The 17,965-nt window shown below is 36.7% G+C and overlaps 1 protein-coding gene across 1 annotated transcript; it reads right to left on the reverse strand.

The window, feature by feature from the left end:
• Positions 1-1,981: 1,981 nt before the first annotated feature.
• LOC122278582 lies at positions 1,982-3,574 on the reverse strand. The gene is made up of 3 exons (XM_043088763.1): positions 2,659-3,574; positions 2,408-2,551; positions 1,982-2,301 (listed from the first exon to the last, which is right to left on the reverse strand). Exons 1-3 carry the CDS (start codon positions 3,572-3,574, stop codon positions 1,982-1,984), a joined length of 1,380 nt encoding a protein of 459 aa, XP_042944697.1.
• Between the last annotated feature and the right edge of the window lie 14,391 nt (positions 3,575-17,965).

A 17,965-nucleotide genomic window follows, 5' to 3' on the forward strand; every position in this document is an offset into this window, starting at 1 on the left:
GTCCTCCCCCGCTGCGTCTGTGCACTTGTCTTCAAGCTCTTTCCTTTTCCGTGTAAGTCTCCAAAGCCCAGGAAAAACCTCTCCTAAGCTCCTGCTACAAAAGCTATCTATGTTTGTCTCCATAAAGCCTATGTGCATCCTGTGACTTTGAAGGGAAGAGGTAAATCCATGTGCTGCTCATTTAAATAGAAAAAAATTTAAAAGGAAGAATTGAATATAAAAAGTATGTTGTGCATATGTGGAAATATTGTTCAATTAAATTACAAGTTATAAAATTAACTATAAACATGATATTAATCAATTCAAATTACAACTCGTATTTATGTCTATTAACTATTTTTCCATCTAAAACCAATAATAATGTTATGAAATAATTAAAATGTATTGGTTTTAAATATATGAAATATACAATATTTTAGCTCAATTAGTAATCGTCAATAATATTTCCTCGACATCTTTCCTTAATTTGGCAACTGATAATGGATGGAGTTCAAAAATAGACGAAGTCTTTTGTCCTTTTTTATAATCTTGAACAACACTTGTGTAGACAAACTCTTTTGTCTTGATCTTGATCACTTTTGGATAGTGACTTTGACTAGTAACTCTAATAACTCTTGTCTTGACTTATAGAAAATAATTTGATAAGAATGGTAGATAAATTTTCTATAGATGAACTTGCTTGTCTTTATCCTTTGAGAAGATAATGCTTCTAACATCTTTAATCTGTCATATCAAATAATTGAAGGAGCAATAATCTTCTAGAATAATATAATCTGGGGGTCATAATCTACGAGTTCCAGTTCAAGTAGATGCTATGAGTTGATCAGATGTAATGGATGATAAGATAAGTTGTCCTAAGAAGGAGAGGTCTATTGAGAATGAGAGGCCTGTTGAGCTGGTGATAATACAGGTTGTTGTAATGGAGGTAATCTTACTTGATGTTGTGCTTCTTCTTCATCATCAATGTTTAAGGCTTGTGAATTGCCTCAGCTAACTTCTTCAAGTCCTTTTTGCTGATAATGGATGCTAATTGAGCCTAAAATCTACTCCTTTGGACTAGAACTTCAGGAGCTTTGGTAATTTATAAAAACATTTTTAATACAAGATCATAATTATATTCATCCCATCATTTGATAGACTTGGCCGGCTAAGAACGTAATATTTTTTAAAGAGTAATGAGGTTTAATGACATATTCCCACTTCATAATCCAATTTAATTTTGTTTCGAGAAAAAAGAGAAGAATTGGTGAACAGTGCATTATAGATGGTGGACAATCATTTTATAAAGTAAAAATTTGAAAACTTTCTTGAATAGGGATAAGAAGAAAAAGGGGTTCAGGTCCATAATATTCCCACCATAGTAGAAACCATAGTGGGAGTGTCTTGATTTCCTGTAATTTATCAAAATGGAGAAACCAGGAACGACACAAGTTTTTATGTTGTTTAAAAAGCATTTTTGTCCATGCCTGTTGATAATCGTAATAATCAAAATAAGGTGGATCATTAGGTTGAGAAAATTTCCTTGTTAAATAGAGATTTTATCCCCATTGTTCCAATGTGAGGACTTGTTTAATGGTAACCTTGTGAAAAATAATAATTGGAGGTGCAGGTGGAAAAGGATGAGTTTGTAGAGAACAAGGGATTTCAGAAATGATTTATTTATTTTTTTTTAAGAAGAACCGGTAGCCACACATATAGCGGCCCCATCCCAAGTTTATTAATAAGTACTCACTTCTGGCAGAGGAATACCGTGGTAACATCAAGACACTTGGGGGCTTACAAGGTAAAGCGCTGAAACACTAACCCAAAACCAAGTGCCAAAACAAGCAATATAAAAAAAACAAGCAAAAAACACAAACCTGTAAGAAATGAAATTCTAACAAGCCTAAAACAAAAAACGACAAACACTCAAGAAGGAAACTAAACAATTCTAGAAAAAAAAAAAAACAATAACAACCAATAGAAAGAGCAACAAAAGCAATCAAACATAGCTACATCGTAACGAGGGGACGCCGAGCTTGTCCAAGCAGATTAAACTTCTTAGCAACCTTGGCACTTCCCCAATCACTTGCTGCTCCATATGATGACCAAGCACACCAGATTTTGCAAGCCAATCAGCAACTTTATTACCCTCTTTGAAGACATGACAAACCAAGCAATCCATCGAATCCAAAAGACAGAGAATCACCTCCCAAAAATCCTCAAGGTACCAAACCCCATACCTCCGTTGCTTCCACCACGAAACCACCACTTGCGAGTCCAGTTCAACTTCCACGTAACCAATCATCAGAGCTTTACAAGCTTTAAGGCCATACAGCAAAGCTAATAATTCAGCTATTATTCGAACCAATGCCAAGAGGAGAGGCAAAAGCATGAATTAAATTTCCATTATTATCTCTCATAATACCACCAGCCCCAGACGACCCAGGATTCCTAAAGCCACTACCATTAGTATTTAACTTGAAATTCCCATGGGGGGTTTGCGCCAAGCCACGAAACTCAAGCAACGCCTTGGCGGAACGATAGGCAATATAAGCAAAGATTGTAAAATCTGAGAATCATGCCTAGAGCATTTCGAAACTTTGTGAATGTCCTAGCAGGTTAAGCGAAGCACATGAACAATTGATTGCCAAACCAAACTAAAAGGCTCAAGCCGACCTTCCATGTGAGCTACACATCTACGACACCAAAACGGCCAAGAAAGCAAAGAATGAAGGAGGCCCACAATAATACCAACCTGAGAAGAGGAAGAAGCATGAAGAAACCAATGGGACACTGTCTCTTTCCAATTACCATGAAGCGGTAACCCAAAGATACCGCCACAATAACGCCACATCCGAGCAGCAAGATCTCTTTCAAACAAAACATGATTTTGATCCTCGTACTTACCAGCATCACAACAATCACATTTAGAAACAATCGGCACCCCTACACGACAGAGATGATCATCCACACCGATGGCATGATGCCAAGCCTTCCACATAGAAACTGAAACCTTCAAAGGGAGCTGACTATGCCACATCCAAGAATGCCAATTCATGGTGGAACCTCTAATACGGATACAATCCCATGCTAACTTTGTAGAGAAACAGCCACTATCTTTCTTCATCCATACCAATACATTTGATCCGCCCTTGCAAACTGTTAAAAATTCTAGTATATCATTAACATGATCTTGACCCACCAAATTAACCAAGAGCTCCACATCCCACAAGTTAGACAGTTGGCACTCCTTAACTTTAAGTAAATGACTACCCACCACTGGAAGATCAGAATACAAGGGACCCCGATTCCGCCACTTATCATACCAGAAGAAAAGGTTGCCTTCCCTGAGGCTCCACTTCAAATTTTTGAGAACCAAACGAATACAATTAGCAATCATTTTCCAAAATCTTGTGCCTTTATTCGCATCAATAAGAAACCAAGGTTTAGACCCCACATATTTAGCTTTGAAAAACTGAGCCCATAACGAATTACCTTGGATTAAATTCCAGACAAATCTCATATGCAAAGCCTTCTGCATATCATCTAGGTGATGCAAACCCAAACCACCTTCTTCCACTGGAAGACACATGTTCTTCCAAGCTACCCATTTTTTCTTCCAAGTTACAGCGTTTAATGAGCACCTTCTTTTGGAGATTTCAGAAATGATAATTGAATCAGTGTCTACTAATATCAATCCCTAAAAATTCTAGGTTTTCTTAATATTTTGTGGAACATAATGACTGTCTGGCAAGAGAAAGGCATCAAGTAATTTTTGTGGAATGGACAGATGTTGGATTTTGGACTCAATAGGAAACACTGGATGCCAATAAGTCTTAATAATAATTAAGGATGCAGAAGGTTGAGATAATAGTGAAGGACTAATGACTTTTTTTTTGAAAGGGAGCTTGGTAGCTCATTTCGTTGAATCAAATCTGAGTACATGAAGGAGAATCCTCCATAGTTATAAGTACATCAGATATGACTTAGACATCTTGTGCCAATACATGTGCAGTAGCATTTCCATTTAGTGGATTCCCTATCTGCTCCTATGTATGGTTTTTTAAAACATTAATGTGCTCAGAGCAAATGAGCAATGCATCTGGGGACTTCCTCAAATTCAACATAGACATCATCTATTTCAAGAGCTTTCTTTGCTAAACAGTGAGCAATGTTGTTATTTGACCTGTTGACATGCATCAGCTTCCAGTTTGCAAATCTTGTGAGGGTCTGTTTTACATTTGAGATGATGATTCCAGCTTAGCCCCAGTTCTCATTTGCTCCATTAATTTCTTTAACCACATTGAGTGCATCACCCTTTAAGATTATATTCCCCAGTCCCATATCTATGCCGAGTAAAGACGAGTGCAAGGCTGCATATGCTTCTGCAAGGTGTGCATATGGGAAAAGAGGATTGTTCATTCTCATAGTTCCCTTGACTTGCCCTTCTTGATTTCTGATAATTGTCCCAATCCCCACTCTGCAATTCTTATGATCAATTGCAGCATCCCAATTAATCTTATAATAGTAAGTGGGAGGGGCTTTTCATTGGTCCAGACAGATCTTCTGAATTTTTTGAATTTGTATTGAGGGCCAGACAGATGTCCTGCATTTTTTGGTGTATCTGTTTCCATAAATTCGAGGGACTAGTGAAATCTTTTTGGAAAATCACTTTATTCCTTCTCTTCCATAGCCTCCATGCCACTACTACCATTTCTCTTTACACCTCTTCATCCAGATTTGTCATTAAGCTAATCATCAATTCCTTAAATGTTTAATCTTTGATGCCTCTTTTCTGTAATTGCCTAGAGCCCATACCCCAAACATCTCTCACTGGCTCGCATTCCCAAATTTCATGTTCAATACTTTCTACATACTAAACGCAGATTGGGCAATTAGGATAATCAATGAATTTCTTCTTAAAATGATTCTATTTTGTTGGTAAGAGATCATTGCATGCCTTCCATTGAAACAACTTTTCTGCATTGGGTATCTCTAGCTTCCATAGATGCCTCCACTTTTCTTTGTTTTGTTTGCTGCTTGATTGCCTGTTGCTCCTTTGTTGGATTTCATTTTGTAAATGGTAGGCACTTTTGACTGAGAAATGGCCATCCATTGCACATTTCCAAGTCAATTTATCAGGAATATTACATAAGCTCAGAGGAATTTTATGTATGGTTCCTACTTCTTCCTTAGAGAAAATTACATTGATTAGTTGTACCTTCCAAGCCTTAGTATCTGGGTCAATGAGTTCAGCCACTTTCTCCTCTGCATTTAGGTTTTGAATTTCACTTTGGGCTCTATATGAAGTAGGTATTGGCAACCACTTATCAGTCCATATTTTGGTAGACAGACCATTCCCAATACGCCAAATGAAACCCTCTTCTAGTAGTGGCTTTGCAGCCATGATACTCCTCATATAAGGGAAGGTCTTCTACCAAGCCCAACCTTGCAAAATTCACCTTCTGGATAGTACTTTGCTAAGAGAACTCTAGCAGCCAATGAGTTGGGATGTTGGGTCAATCTCCAGCCTTGTTTTGCTAACACAACAATGTTTAAATTCTCAAGGTTTCTGAAGCCAAGTCCTCCTGCTTCTTTAGCGAACCCCATCTTATGCCAAGAGCACCAATGAATTTTCTTTTCTTTTTCCTTCTGACCCCACCAGAATTGTTGCATAATTCTATTGAGTTCCTTCAAGATGTTCTTAGGGATATTAAAGACTCTCATACAATAAGCTGGGATGGCTTGAATCACTGCCTTGATAAGGAACTCCTAACCTGATTGGGACAAGAATTTAGCCTTACAATTGTTGAGCTTGACCCTAGCTCTATCTAGAATGTTTTCAAAACCCTTTGATCTTGACCTTCCTATTAGAGCTGGCAAGCCTAGGTATTTTTCATAAGGTTGTGTTGTTTGGATGCCTGGAATCTGAATAATGGTTTCCTTCACCTTTGGTGAAATGTTTTTACTAAAGAATATAGATGTATTCTCTTTATTTAATCTCTGACCCGAGGCAATTTCATAGATATCCAGCAGCTGAATCAATCAGTTCCACTCTAGAGGGGTTGCCTTGCAAAATAATAGGCTGTCATTGGTGAAGAAAAGATGATTGATTTGCATCTAATTTCGAGCTATTGGAAGTCCTTTTAGTTCTCCTAATGATTTAGCCACTTGTAGGAGATTACTTAGAGCTTTTGCACATAGGATAAAAAGATAGGGTGATAAGGGATCACCCTATCTTATGCCACGAGATGGGTTGAAAGATTGTTGAGGAAAGCCATTTATAAGAAGAGCATAGGATATAGATGAGACACATCTCATGATGACTTCAATCCACTTTCCATCAAAACCCATTTGCCTCATTACAGCTTCTAAGAATTCCCATTTAATCCTATCGTAGGCCTTACTCATATCTAGTTCAAAGCCATGTATCCTTCCTTACCCTTTAATCTGCTTTGCAGTATATGTAATGCCTCAAAAGCCACAATAATATTTTCTGTGATTAACCTCTTGGAGTCAAAAGCACTTTGGGATTGGGAGATGACCTTTGGAAGTAGCTTTTTAAGTGTGTTTGCCAAGAGTTTTGCCAAAATCTTGTAGACCACATTGCATAGACTAATAGGTCTAAACTCAGTTACTTTGGTTGGGTTTTTCACCTTAGGAATCAAGGCAATGTGTGTGGAATTTAGCTCACTTGGTCAAATACTGGTATGAAAGGCATCTCAAACTACTGCACATATCTTGGTACCAACAATAGCCCAATGGTTTTGGTAGAAAATGGCCATTTTCACTTTTGAATCTTCAATTCTTCTTGTTAGTGTTTCTTTCATTTCCCCAGTTATAGAAACTGGTATGTGACTAATGCATTCTGCTATTCTTTCTGGTTGTGAGGTAGTAAAGAGACCCTTAAAGAAATTTTGGAAAACATGGTTCACTTCTTCAAGTTTGTTTACTGCCCTTCCCTCATCGTCTGCTATTGTTTTAATGAAATTTGTTTTCCTCCTCTGATTTGTACATCTGTGAAAATAACCAGTGTTTCTATATCCATTCTTCAGCCATTGTTGCTTTGTTCTTTGTTTCCATCTCCAGTCCTCCTCCTCAAGTAAGTCATCCACCTTCCTCCTTAAGAGATTTATAGGTGCATTACCCCCCCCCCCCCTCCATTTGATTCTTGAAGCAACTTTATTTGGTCAAGTTTTGTAGAGATCAACCCTTTCTGGTTTCTAAATGTTGTTTTTCTCCATGCAATCAGGTGTTGCTTACATCTTTTCAAGCCATTTATAACCTCCTGAACAGGTGACAATTGGTGAAGGGTGTGATTCCAGGCTCGAGCAATTAGTGGCTTACATTCTTCTTTGTTGCCCCAACTGGCTTCATACCTGAAAGGTCTTTTCTTTTCCTTGGTTCTCTCTTCTCTTCCAGTTGACAACATTATTGGGCTGTGGTCAAAACAATGAGTTGCAAGAGAATTCACATTTGAACTCTCACATAGTCTAAACCAATGCTGATTCCCAAATGCTCTATCTAGTTTTTATTTTGTGAAGTTTCTCCCCTCTCTTCTATTACTCCATGTGAAGTTATCTCCTTGGAATAACACCTCACTTAGATCACACCACTTTATTGCTTCCTTGAAATTCTCCATCTGTCTATATGGTCTTTCAACTGCCCCTTTCTTCTCATGCTAGTGCATGATTTCATTAAAATTGCCTAGGCATAACCAGGCTGTATCTTCCTGAGGTTTCAAGGCTCTTACAAGGTCCCAACTACCTTTTCTTTTAGAGGCATCTGGGTTCCCATAGAAGCCAGGAATGATGGCTGTAATCCCTGCATCTTTTATGTTAACCATCCAGGATATGTGGTTGCTGGTATATGTTTCTAATTCTGCATCCACATCATCTCTCCATAAAAAGGCTAGACCTCCACTTAAGCCCTTGCTATCCACCACAAAACTCTTTTGAAATCCAATCATGTTTCTTATCCTCTCCACTTTGTTCCTATTACACTTTGTTTCCATAAGGAATACAAAGTCTTGGACCTTATCCTTCACCAGATGATGAAGTTCCCTAGCTATTTGCGGGTTCCCAAGCCCCTGGCAGTTCCATCTGAGACAATTCATGGCTGTAGATGGGGCTGCTCTCCACCTTTGTGTTTGAAATGTTTCCTTCATTGTCACTACCCTAATATTTTGCTTTTTTGGACCCCTGAAGATTTGATATATCAATCAGTATATGGTTTGACAGTCTCTTCCTCACACTTTCATTTGGTCCAGCATTCTATTCAGGTTAAGTGGTATGTGAAGCCCAAGCTTTTCTTTTCCAACTAGATTTTCTGGTTGTTATTTCATACTTTTCAGCAGACAATTATACTATGTTTTCCTTGTAACTATCAGATGTATCTCTTTCTATGGATTTCTAGAGGCTCTTGTAGATCTCAGAGTCGCCATTGATATTTTCAAAAACCATGTCTACTTCTAGACAAGGACCATCTGGAGGTATTTTTGGTTTTAATATTTCATGATGTCCTGGTTTTTGGGTTACCTTGTTAATGGTAGGGTAGTTTTTGTCATCTGCTGCATTATGGAAAGACTCACCTATCATGTAGCAATTTGGACTTTTCTCTAGCATGTTTAGCTTTCCAGCCAGATATTGCATTGAGCTATGCAAAGTAGGTGCTAGGATCCCCAAGTCCTCCTTGAATTATGCCTTGGATCCCTCCTTGGGGACTGTATTACACCTGCTGCTTCCACCTCCAGGACTGGCCATGGTTGACTGCTGCTACTTGCCATCTGAGTTGGTTGTTTCTGATCTGCCACCGTAGGACCTGGTTGCTATTGGCAAAAGTTTTGAGGGTCCTGCTCTATGCCAGGAGCCATATTATGTTGGAGGATCTTTCCTTCATCCGCTACATTTTTTAACTCCACAATAAAACTATTGTCTCGTACCTCAATAAAAGTGACTCCTTCTTCCACCTTCCAAACTTGGGGCATAGTTTGATGAAAAGCTTCCTTGTTAAAACTCCTCTCATTAATAACCGTTTCCAAGAGGCAATTTATTCCTCTTTGGGTTGCTGTCAGAACATCTTGGCCTAATAACTTGACTAGATCATCATCCTTTTCTGTGAGGATTAATCCTTCCCATAGCTTGGATAGTTCTTCCTCAGCCATATAAACTCTAGTTGCCTTGCACTTTGTTACCTGTAACAGCAAACAATACAGAGGATATAGCTTAATCCCTTTGTGAAAACTACTATTTGCTTGCTATCAAAACCAAAGAATCAACTCAAATTCTATGTGAAAGCCTCTTGCTACTTGCATTCTTTCTTCATCTTGATTATAACTGGGACTCACTAATGGTACTAATAATTTCCCCAACACTCTCAGTTTTCACTGAGAGATGAAATCTTTGTATCAAGATACAAAGAAACTCTCATCTCACACTCTCACTCTTCCTGAGTAGACATAGAAGGAACTCCAGAGGACTAATGACTTGAGAGGGGAAGATGAAGGAGAAACAACTTTTGAGTAAGTTGTTAATTTTGGAGAAGATAATGGTGAGAATGGATTGGAAGATGGCCTAATATGTTGTGGTAGTAATGACCCCAGTACTATGTATGGTTTTAGAGTTGCAGAAGGATAAGGTGAAACATAGAGAGGAGATGGTGGCCTGACATAAGAAGATTTGGATTTCACTCTTGACTTTGAGGATAACATGATCTTCCCTGTAAGAATTATTGGGATAGAAAATCAGGAAGGGAATTAGATTCTGCTTTAATATCTTCAATATCAAAATAAAAAATATTTAATATAGCTTGCCATCTAACAAATATTTATTTGGTAGCCAGGTTTTTCACGTCTTTAATCAAAACTTCTTTGGCTAATTTACCATCTGTTCTAAGTAAAAACTTTTGATTCAACAAATCATCTTGAAAATTAGAAATACATAATACAATAACTAAAATTTCTTTTTTAATAGTACTGTAATTCTTTTGGACAGGATTCCAACATCCTGAATGGAAACAAATAATCTATTTAGAATTAGTTGATAATTTTTGTTTCAAAATTCCTCCATAACCAAGATTAGAGGCATCAGTTTCAACAATTTTAAAAGTATGAGATGATGGGAGTCCAAACCATGGTATTTTCTTAACATGGGACTTAATTTGTTTTATAATATTTCTATGCTTTTCTATCCATGGAGGTGGATTCTCTTTTAACCTTTTAAATAATGGTTTGCATAATGGCCTAAGAGATTTATAAAACGCTGAAACAAAGTGAAGACTTCCCAAAAATCTTTGTAATTGTTGCTTATCTTTTATTTCATCAGAAAATTTATTAGCAGATTCTATTGCTCTACTAATTGGTGTCATAGTTCCTTGATAGATATCATGTCCAAGAAATCTAATTTTATTTTGGAATAATTTTATTTTAGGTGATGAAACAACTAATCCATTTTGTTTAATAATTTGGACAAATGTATTTAAATGTTTCCAATGTATTCAATAGATGAGAAAAAGATTAATACATCTTTTACATAAACTATTGAAAAGTAAGTAAAATGAGTAAATATTTCGTTCATAATATTTTGAAATTCACTAGGAGTATTTATTAATATAAATGACATAACATTCAATTCATAATGTCCAAACGGGATTGTGAAAGCTGTTTTAAGCAATTTGAATTTACCAAAATCTACTTTTCATTTCAAATTTTGAAAATACAGTGGCATTATAAAGATGAGATAATAAATCTTTTTTATTAGAAATTGGGTACCTAATCCATTGTAGTACTTTATTTAATAGTTTATAATTGATAACCAATCAAGGAACTCCTTGTTCTAATTCTACTTGTTTTTGGACGTAAAAAGCATCACAACTCCATTGTGATTTACTTATCCTAGTTAATCATTTTAATAATAAATCATTAATTTCTTTTTTATAGAATTCCAATAATTCATTGTTCATTTGAATTGGTCTAACTTTAGTAAGAATATTCTTTTCAGAAAAGTCTTTTTCATAAGGTAATTCTACTATATATTGTTTCTACTCCAAAAAGCTTCAGGCAAGTTGGAGCATACTTATATTTTAAAGTTATTAATTTTTTGAATTAATAATGGATATTTTAATAGTTCTTCAATTCTTTTATATTTCAATTCTAGTTTTAAGAAATTTATTTGTTTTTCTTTTCTTTTAATCTTATTTTTTGTTAAATAATTAATTTCTTTGGTTAGTGAAATTTCTTTTAGGGAACTAATTTATTTTGAAACCGGAGGAAATAAAATTTAAATTGAATTCCCTATCCTAATATTTTAGTAGAAATTTCTTCTTCTGTTACAAAGAAGCGGTAAAATAGGGCAATAAATGGATTTCCCAATATTACTTTAGTGTTAATATTTTTTACTAAAATAAATGTTGCCTTAAAACAAATTCCACTATTACAAATATGTGAGTTGGATAATTTATTATTTATATTTAATTTTGTTTCAATAGCTTGAGATAATGTTTCTTTTGTTTTTTCAAAATATTTATAAGATATTAATCCTTCTTGTATACAGTTTAAATCTGCTCCTGTGTCTAATAGAGCAATTGTTGTAAAAGAAAATTCTTGGTTAATAGACACTGTTACTTCAGTATACCATTTTTTGAAATGTATTTTATCAAGGATATTAATAAAATTAATTGTTTCATCTTTAATAACTATTGTTGAATTTTCTGCTCGTTCTTTATCAGGAGTATTAATATTTTTATCTATTTTTAATAATATGATTTTTTTTATTAATTGTTCTTTTGAAACTTCTAATTTAATATTAGAAGCTTTCAAATTTCAAATTTCTTGTTTTATTTCAATAATTTCTTGTTGCAAGTCTTGTAATGTAACTTTTTGTGTCTCTATTTTAAATTTATTTACTATTTGTGATGACCCGCTTTTACATGTATTTTCAATTGAAGTGTTGTTTTTAATTTAATTAATATATTAGTTTATTTATTTAAAATTAATGTATTTTAATTGGTTTTTATTTATTTGATGCGGTGTTTAATTTAATTAGTCGTTTTACGGTTTTTAGTGTCGTTTTCGGCGGATCTGTTTTGGTTTCCGGAGTGAGGACTGGACCTCATTTCTTCCCTCCATCTTTTCTTTTCCCTTTTTCCTTTTTCTCTTTTTCTCTTTTCTTTTTTTTATTCTTTTTTTTTCTTTTTCTTTTTCTTCTTCCTTTTTCCCCTCTCCTTCCCGTTCGTCTCTCTCTCTCTCTCTCTCTCTCTCTCTCTCTCTCTCTCTCCTCTCCCACGCCGGAAGCTTCTTCTGCCCAGACCCACTGCTGCCGGCCACCGTGCGGCACACCACCCCCACCAAAATCTTCCCCTCCCTCCGGTGAACCACCCCACCAATTTTCACCGCCAACGGAGTCACCGTTTGGCTGGAAAAAGCCCAACTAGCCTCACGGATTTTTGCTCCGATCTGCCGCCGTTGCTCCACCTCCGGCCACCACCTCTTCACCACTTCTTCACTGACTCCTTGCCGTCCTAACCCACCCATTTCTGGCCTCTAATAGTCAACGGAACAGCTCCCACGAGCTAGTTTCCGTTTTGGACATTTCGGCCCTTCCTCCGCCGTTTTCGCCGCCACCCACGGCCAAACTCTACTTCCACTAGCTTCATAAACATTCTTAGACCCTTCCCCATCAATCCCGAGCCTTGGTTTGTCCCCGTTCAAAAGTGGGTACTTTACAACCCACGACCACAGTGAAATTTCACTGTTACGTTGCTTTCCTTCCGCCGTTTGCAACACCGCGTGTTTTCTAAAAATACCATATAGCGCTGTAAGTATTTTCCAAACCCTACTTTTAGATTTAAATATATTTTTCTCATTCAATAAATTAATTATTGTTGGTTGGTTGATTCTGAACTGAATCCGAGGAGTTCGGGGGTCGGATGGATTGAGGACGGAATGCTTGGTTTTGCTTGTTTGTAATTGCTTGATTATTTGAGCCATGAGACGTGAGTTGCATATTTTGTTTATGTGCATTTTGTTTTAATCGAGAAAATTCTGTTTTATTGGCGTAAATGGTTTTGGGTGCGTGTGTCTCACGAGCCCAAGCCGGGATGGGTTATTATCTCGGTGGAGCTCCTCTGGTCACTCGGGAGTGGATAAAACTGAGTGACATCCCCTGGGTTGTCACAGGGCGACGACCGGATCGCACGATACGGTAACGCTGTCGTGTCGACTCCGTGGTCCCTAGAGTGGCGGGGACTAGAGGATGGCCTGGCCAGGTACGCCCGGGGCGCGAGTCTGGGCATCGCTCGTTTAGGTGTCACACGCGTAGTCGTTACCTGCGGTGTGGCATAGAGCCAGGGTGTGCGGATGATCCCTAGGGGAGATCATGGTGCATGCATAACCGGATTGTTTTTATGGTTTTCGGATGTGGGCCATTTTCTGGGAAAATGGCGAGGTTTGGTTTTTGAGGTTTCTGATCCATTTTCTGGGAAAATGGTGGTTTGGGCCATTATCTGGGATAATGGCGAGGCTTGGTTTTAAGGATATGTTTTTGTGGGCCAATTGGGTTTTTGGCGTGCGTGGAAAAATTATGGTTTTATGGCACATGTGCTTTGGTTTTTATTTCATGCATATTGTTTGAGTTTTATATATTTTTATCTAGTGGTGTTTGGAGTTTACTTACCTGCGGCAACATTTTTTGGTACCGTAGATTTTGGTGTAGAGATCGAGGATGAGGAGGAGGAGGCTGAGCCCGAGGATGCGGCTCCGTCGGGATGCTGATGTTATGTTTTGTATTTGGTTTAAAATTATGTTTGTGTCTTGTAATATTTATTCATGTATGTTTTGAACAGCTTTGTATTAAACAAGAAAAATTCTTGTACTTAGTTATTGACTTTGCCTTTCGCTGCGTTTTTCTCGTGCACATTCGTCGCTTATACACACACTTGGCACACGTCGATAAGGTGATGATCCGTGATGTCATCATCCGGATGTCTCGATTTTCCCGTGTCCGTGCATGGGGATTTGGGGGCGTCACACTATTTCTGAAAAATTATATGATGATGATGTTGAAGTTGTATGATTAGTGAAAGTATCTTTTAATTTTGCTAAATAATCTTTTCTTTCTTGTAGATCATTAATTTTATCAATTAATTCTAATATAATATCCTCATGTTTTGAAAGGACATTCATAGTTTTGTTACAAATACGATTATTCTTATCTAAGCAATTACAAGCATGTACTTCATCTTCTTCTGATTCACTATTATATCTTTTTGTATTTTTTATTGGTTTATTATATATTTGTTTATCTTTTGTCTTTTTATAGAGTTTTTTTATTTTCGTTTCTTGCTAGAATAATTCTTATAAATTATTTTTCCTTTTTTATGTCTTCTAGAAGGAGCCAATAATGGAGAGTAACCAAATTGTTCACAAAAGGTATCTAATTCTTTTTTAGCAAAATTAGTACTAACTAATTTTGCTATTAATAAAATCAATAGTACCATCTGATTTTACTAATAATTCCCGTACCTTTTGGACGAAATAATATGGAAGTCCAGCTATGAACTTTTCTTTCTAGTATGGTTGTTAACAATCATTTCTGATCATAACTTTTGTTAGAAATACATCTTTATACCAACAGAAATTAGATAATTGAGGACATCTCAAATTAATTAACAAATCACTAGTTCTTTCTTTGAATTGAATAGGATCACCAACAAAATGCTTTGATAATATAAATATTAAAGTATTAATAGCACCTTCTAATGGTTTACCATTTTCTGTTTTAATGATTTGCATCTTTTCATCATGTTTATATTGATTTAATATTTTGTACGAGAGACTTTAGTTATGAAATTTAATGTTTTTCACTGTAATCTTTTTAATTAAGAAAACAAGTTTTATTTATAAACAAGAAGTCTTTTGTATCCTGGCCCGAAAGGAAATAAAATTTGAAAAGGAACCTTAATTTCCATCTATTTTTATTAAAATAATTTTCTAAAGGACCCACCACAAGGACGGGCCTTACACTTGCTCCCCTATATCTTTGCTCGCCCTGGGCTTTACCTGCCTGCCTATGACCTTTCCTTACGATCGAGGTTTCATGGTTCTATACGGTTAAGTTGTGTGGGGTGTTCCTATTACTGGTGGCACAATTTTCACATTTTACTTAAATTTTTCTCATACATTAATTTTTTCTTGCGCTTAAATATTCAAATGTCTAAATTAAAATGGCAAGTGGAAGGTGATTGTAACATGAATTTTGTTCATGCTTGTCTTGCTAATTAAAGGCACAAATGTGTGGTGGACATGAGTTCTTCGAACGGGGTTGTTTTTAAATCACTGGAGAGTATTCATCAAGGGGCTGTGGATTTCTTTTCTAACTTTCTATAAAGGGAGCCAACTAGAACATTACCAGATTTGTCAAACCTCATCTCACCAGTTATCTCGAATGCTGAAAATTTTAGATTGTGCTCAGTTCCTACTATGGCTGAAGTTGTTTTGGCTTTATCTTCTATTGCGTCTAATAGTTCTTTGGGCTTGGTGGGTTTGGTTCTGGTTTTTTCAAAAGTTGTTGGGAGGTGGTGAAAGATGATGTCTTGGAAGCCATATCCGAGTTCTTCACTTCTAAGCATCTTCAAAGATTTCTTACAGCTTCTATTTTTGTCTTAATTCTGAAGGTTGATATGCCCTCGGGTTTTGATAAGTTTCATCCTATTAGTCTTGTGTTAGGTTTTTTATAAAATCTGCTCCAAAATCATTGTTAATTGCTTGATGGGTCTTCTTTCATGTATGATCTCATGGGAACAAGGCACCTTTAACCCAGGAAGAAGTATCTTTAAAATATTAGTTTTATGCAGGAATTGTTTCACTCCATCAACAAGAAGGCCCATGGCAGAAACATCATGCTTAAAGTGGATATGGTTAAGGCTTACGATAGAGTGGATTGGACTTTTCTTCAGGAGGTTCTACGCTATTTTGACTTCTCTCCTCAAGTTTGTGATATTATTAGGGCTTGTAACTTGACTCCTTGGTACTTTATTATGATGAATGACACTATAAAAGGATTTTTCCAAGGAGGTCATGGACTACATCAAGGCGATCCCCTCTCTCCCTGTTTGTTTATTATTCTATAAGAAGTCTTCTTTAGACTGATCAAACAAAGTGTGGAGGCTAAAAAACTTTGCCAATTTTCTTAGGCTCAAGGTACGCTTATTATTTCTCATCTTATGTATGCTGATGATGTGGTGATTTTTACTAATGATAGTTCAAAAGCCATTAAGGAACTCTTAGCAGTGCTCAACAAATATGAGAGTTGGTCTGATCAATGCATTAATCAATCAAAATTTGCCATATTTTGCTCTCGAAAAATTCCTATGGCTCGAAAGAGATCGCTTCTTCGGAAGACAGGCTTTTCAGAAGGTCTTTTCCATTTTAAATATTTGGGGGTGCCTATTTTCTTGGGTAGACTCAAACAGATGCATTTGGAAGACATGGTTTCTAAAGTCAAGAAGAAAATTTATGGGTGGAAGATGAAACTTCCATTGGCGGGTGGTAGCCTTATCTTATTACGGCATGTCCTTTCTAGTATGGCCCTTCATCTTTTTGCTATCTTCCAGGTCCTTCAATCCATTTTCAAAGCCCTTCACCGCATGATGAGTACATTTTTCTGGGGGGGAGGCGAATGGAAAAGGTAAGAAAAAATGGGTGGCTTGGAATTCTATTTGCCAACCGGTTGAGGAAGGTGGCTTGGGGCTTAAGCATCTTCATGATATGCAACAAGCTCTTCACACTCGTTTTGCTTGGAATCTTATCCAAGGTAACTCTTTATGGGAAAATTTCTTCAAAGGTAAATATGTGGGTGCTAAGCCTTGGACACTGATTGATGCAACAAGGGGTACTAGGTTCTGGAAAATGATTGCTAAAAGCCTTTCGTTGGTTCTTAATAATTTGAAGTGGCGTCTTAAGTTGGGTAATGTTTTCTTTTGGTATGACAAATGGCATGATAGCGGTCCTTTAATCAATGATATGCTAACTATGGGTAATCCTTTAGTTAAAGTTAAGGATTGCAATTTATCCAATAGTTGGGATGTGGATCTTCTTTTGAGTTTAGTTGGCCCAAACAATGTTGATGGTATTTTATAGGCTCTTCAAAATAATAAACCGGGGTTGGATGTTTTGATTTGGAAAAAAATTGATAATGGTCTATTTTCCACTAAATCAGATTGGGATTGTGTTCGTATCAGGGGTTGCACTTTAGAATGGCACTTATGGATGTGGCATAAAAGACTTCCTATTAAAATGTCCATAAATATGTGGAAGGCTTGGAATCTAGCTTTGAGTGTGGATGATCAACTTCGCCGTATTGGCATTCCTATAGCTTCTCGATATAACTGTTGTGTTAACGGCAACTATAAAGATTAAAATCATGTTCTTTTTGCAGGAGAGTTTGCTAGTAAGGTTTGGCTTTATTGTGGAGCTCTCTTTGGTATCTCGATTGGTTGTAGTTGGAAAGATAATGTGCAAACTTGGTTTCGCCATGTGAAATCCTCGACTCAGGTTGGAATAATAGTAGGGATTATGCCAATTGTCATTACATGGAGAATCTGGCGGAGACGTTATTTGGCTCATATGGAGGGACGCTTTGAGTCTGCCACTGATATTTTTCATTCCATTCGATGGTGGATTAGCCTTCTATGTCGCGATGTGCAAAATATTACTCATCTTTCTTGTTTTGATATGCAGGTACTGGAATGTTTTCAAGTTTAGCCTAAGATTCCTCCAAAACGGCGATGTAAAGCTATTGCTTGGCAACGTCCAGTAGCTGGATAGTTTAAACCGAACACATATGGGAGTAGTATGGGTAATCCGGGCAGCTCAATTGTGGGTGGGATGATTAGGAATGATAATGTTACATTAATCCATGCTTTTTCTTCTTTCATTGGTAAAGGTTCCAACAATAAGGTCGAGCTCTTACCTTCATGGGCTCAAGGT

The sequence above is a fragment of the Carya illinoinensis genome, chromosome 10 (assembly GCF_018687715.1).
Source record: "Carya illinoinensis cultivar Pawnee chromosome 10, C.illinoinensisPawnee_v1, whole genome shotgun sequence".
NCBI lineage: Eukaryota > Viridiplantae > Streptophyta > Magnoliopsida > Fagales > Juglandaceae > Carya > Carya illinoinensis.

Bases quoted from the DNA above. Each gene is read 5' to 3' on its own strand.
- LOC122278582 (XM_043088763.1), bottom strand. From the start codon at position 3,574: ATGTGTCTTCCAGTGGAAGAAGGTGGTTTGGGTTTGCATCACCTAGAT. The intron at 2,552-2,658 runs GTCGGCTTGAGC...CATGATTCTCAG, and splicing joins ATGTGTAGCTCACATGGAAG to ATTTTACAATCTTTGCTTAT. The intron at 2,302-2,407 runs GTATTATGAGAG...ATGGCCTTAAAG, and splicing joins TGGGTCGTCTGGGGCTGGTG to CTTGTAAAGCTCTGATGATT.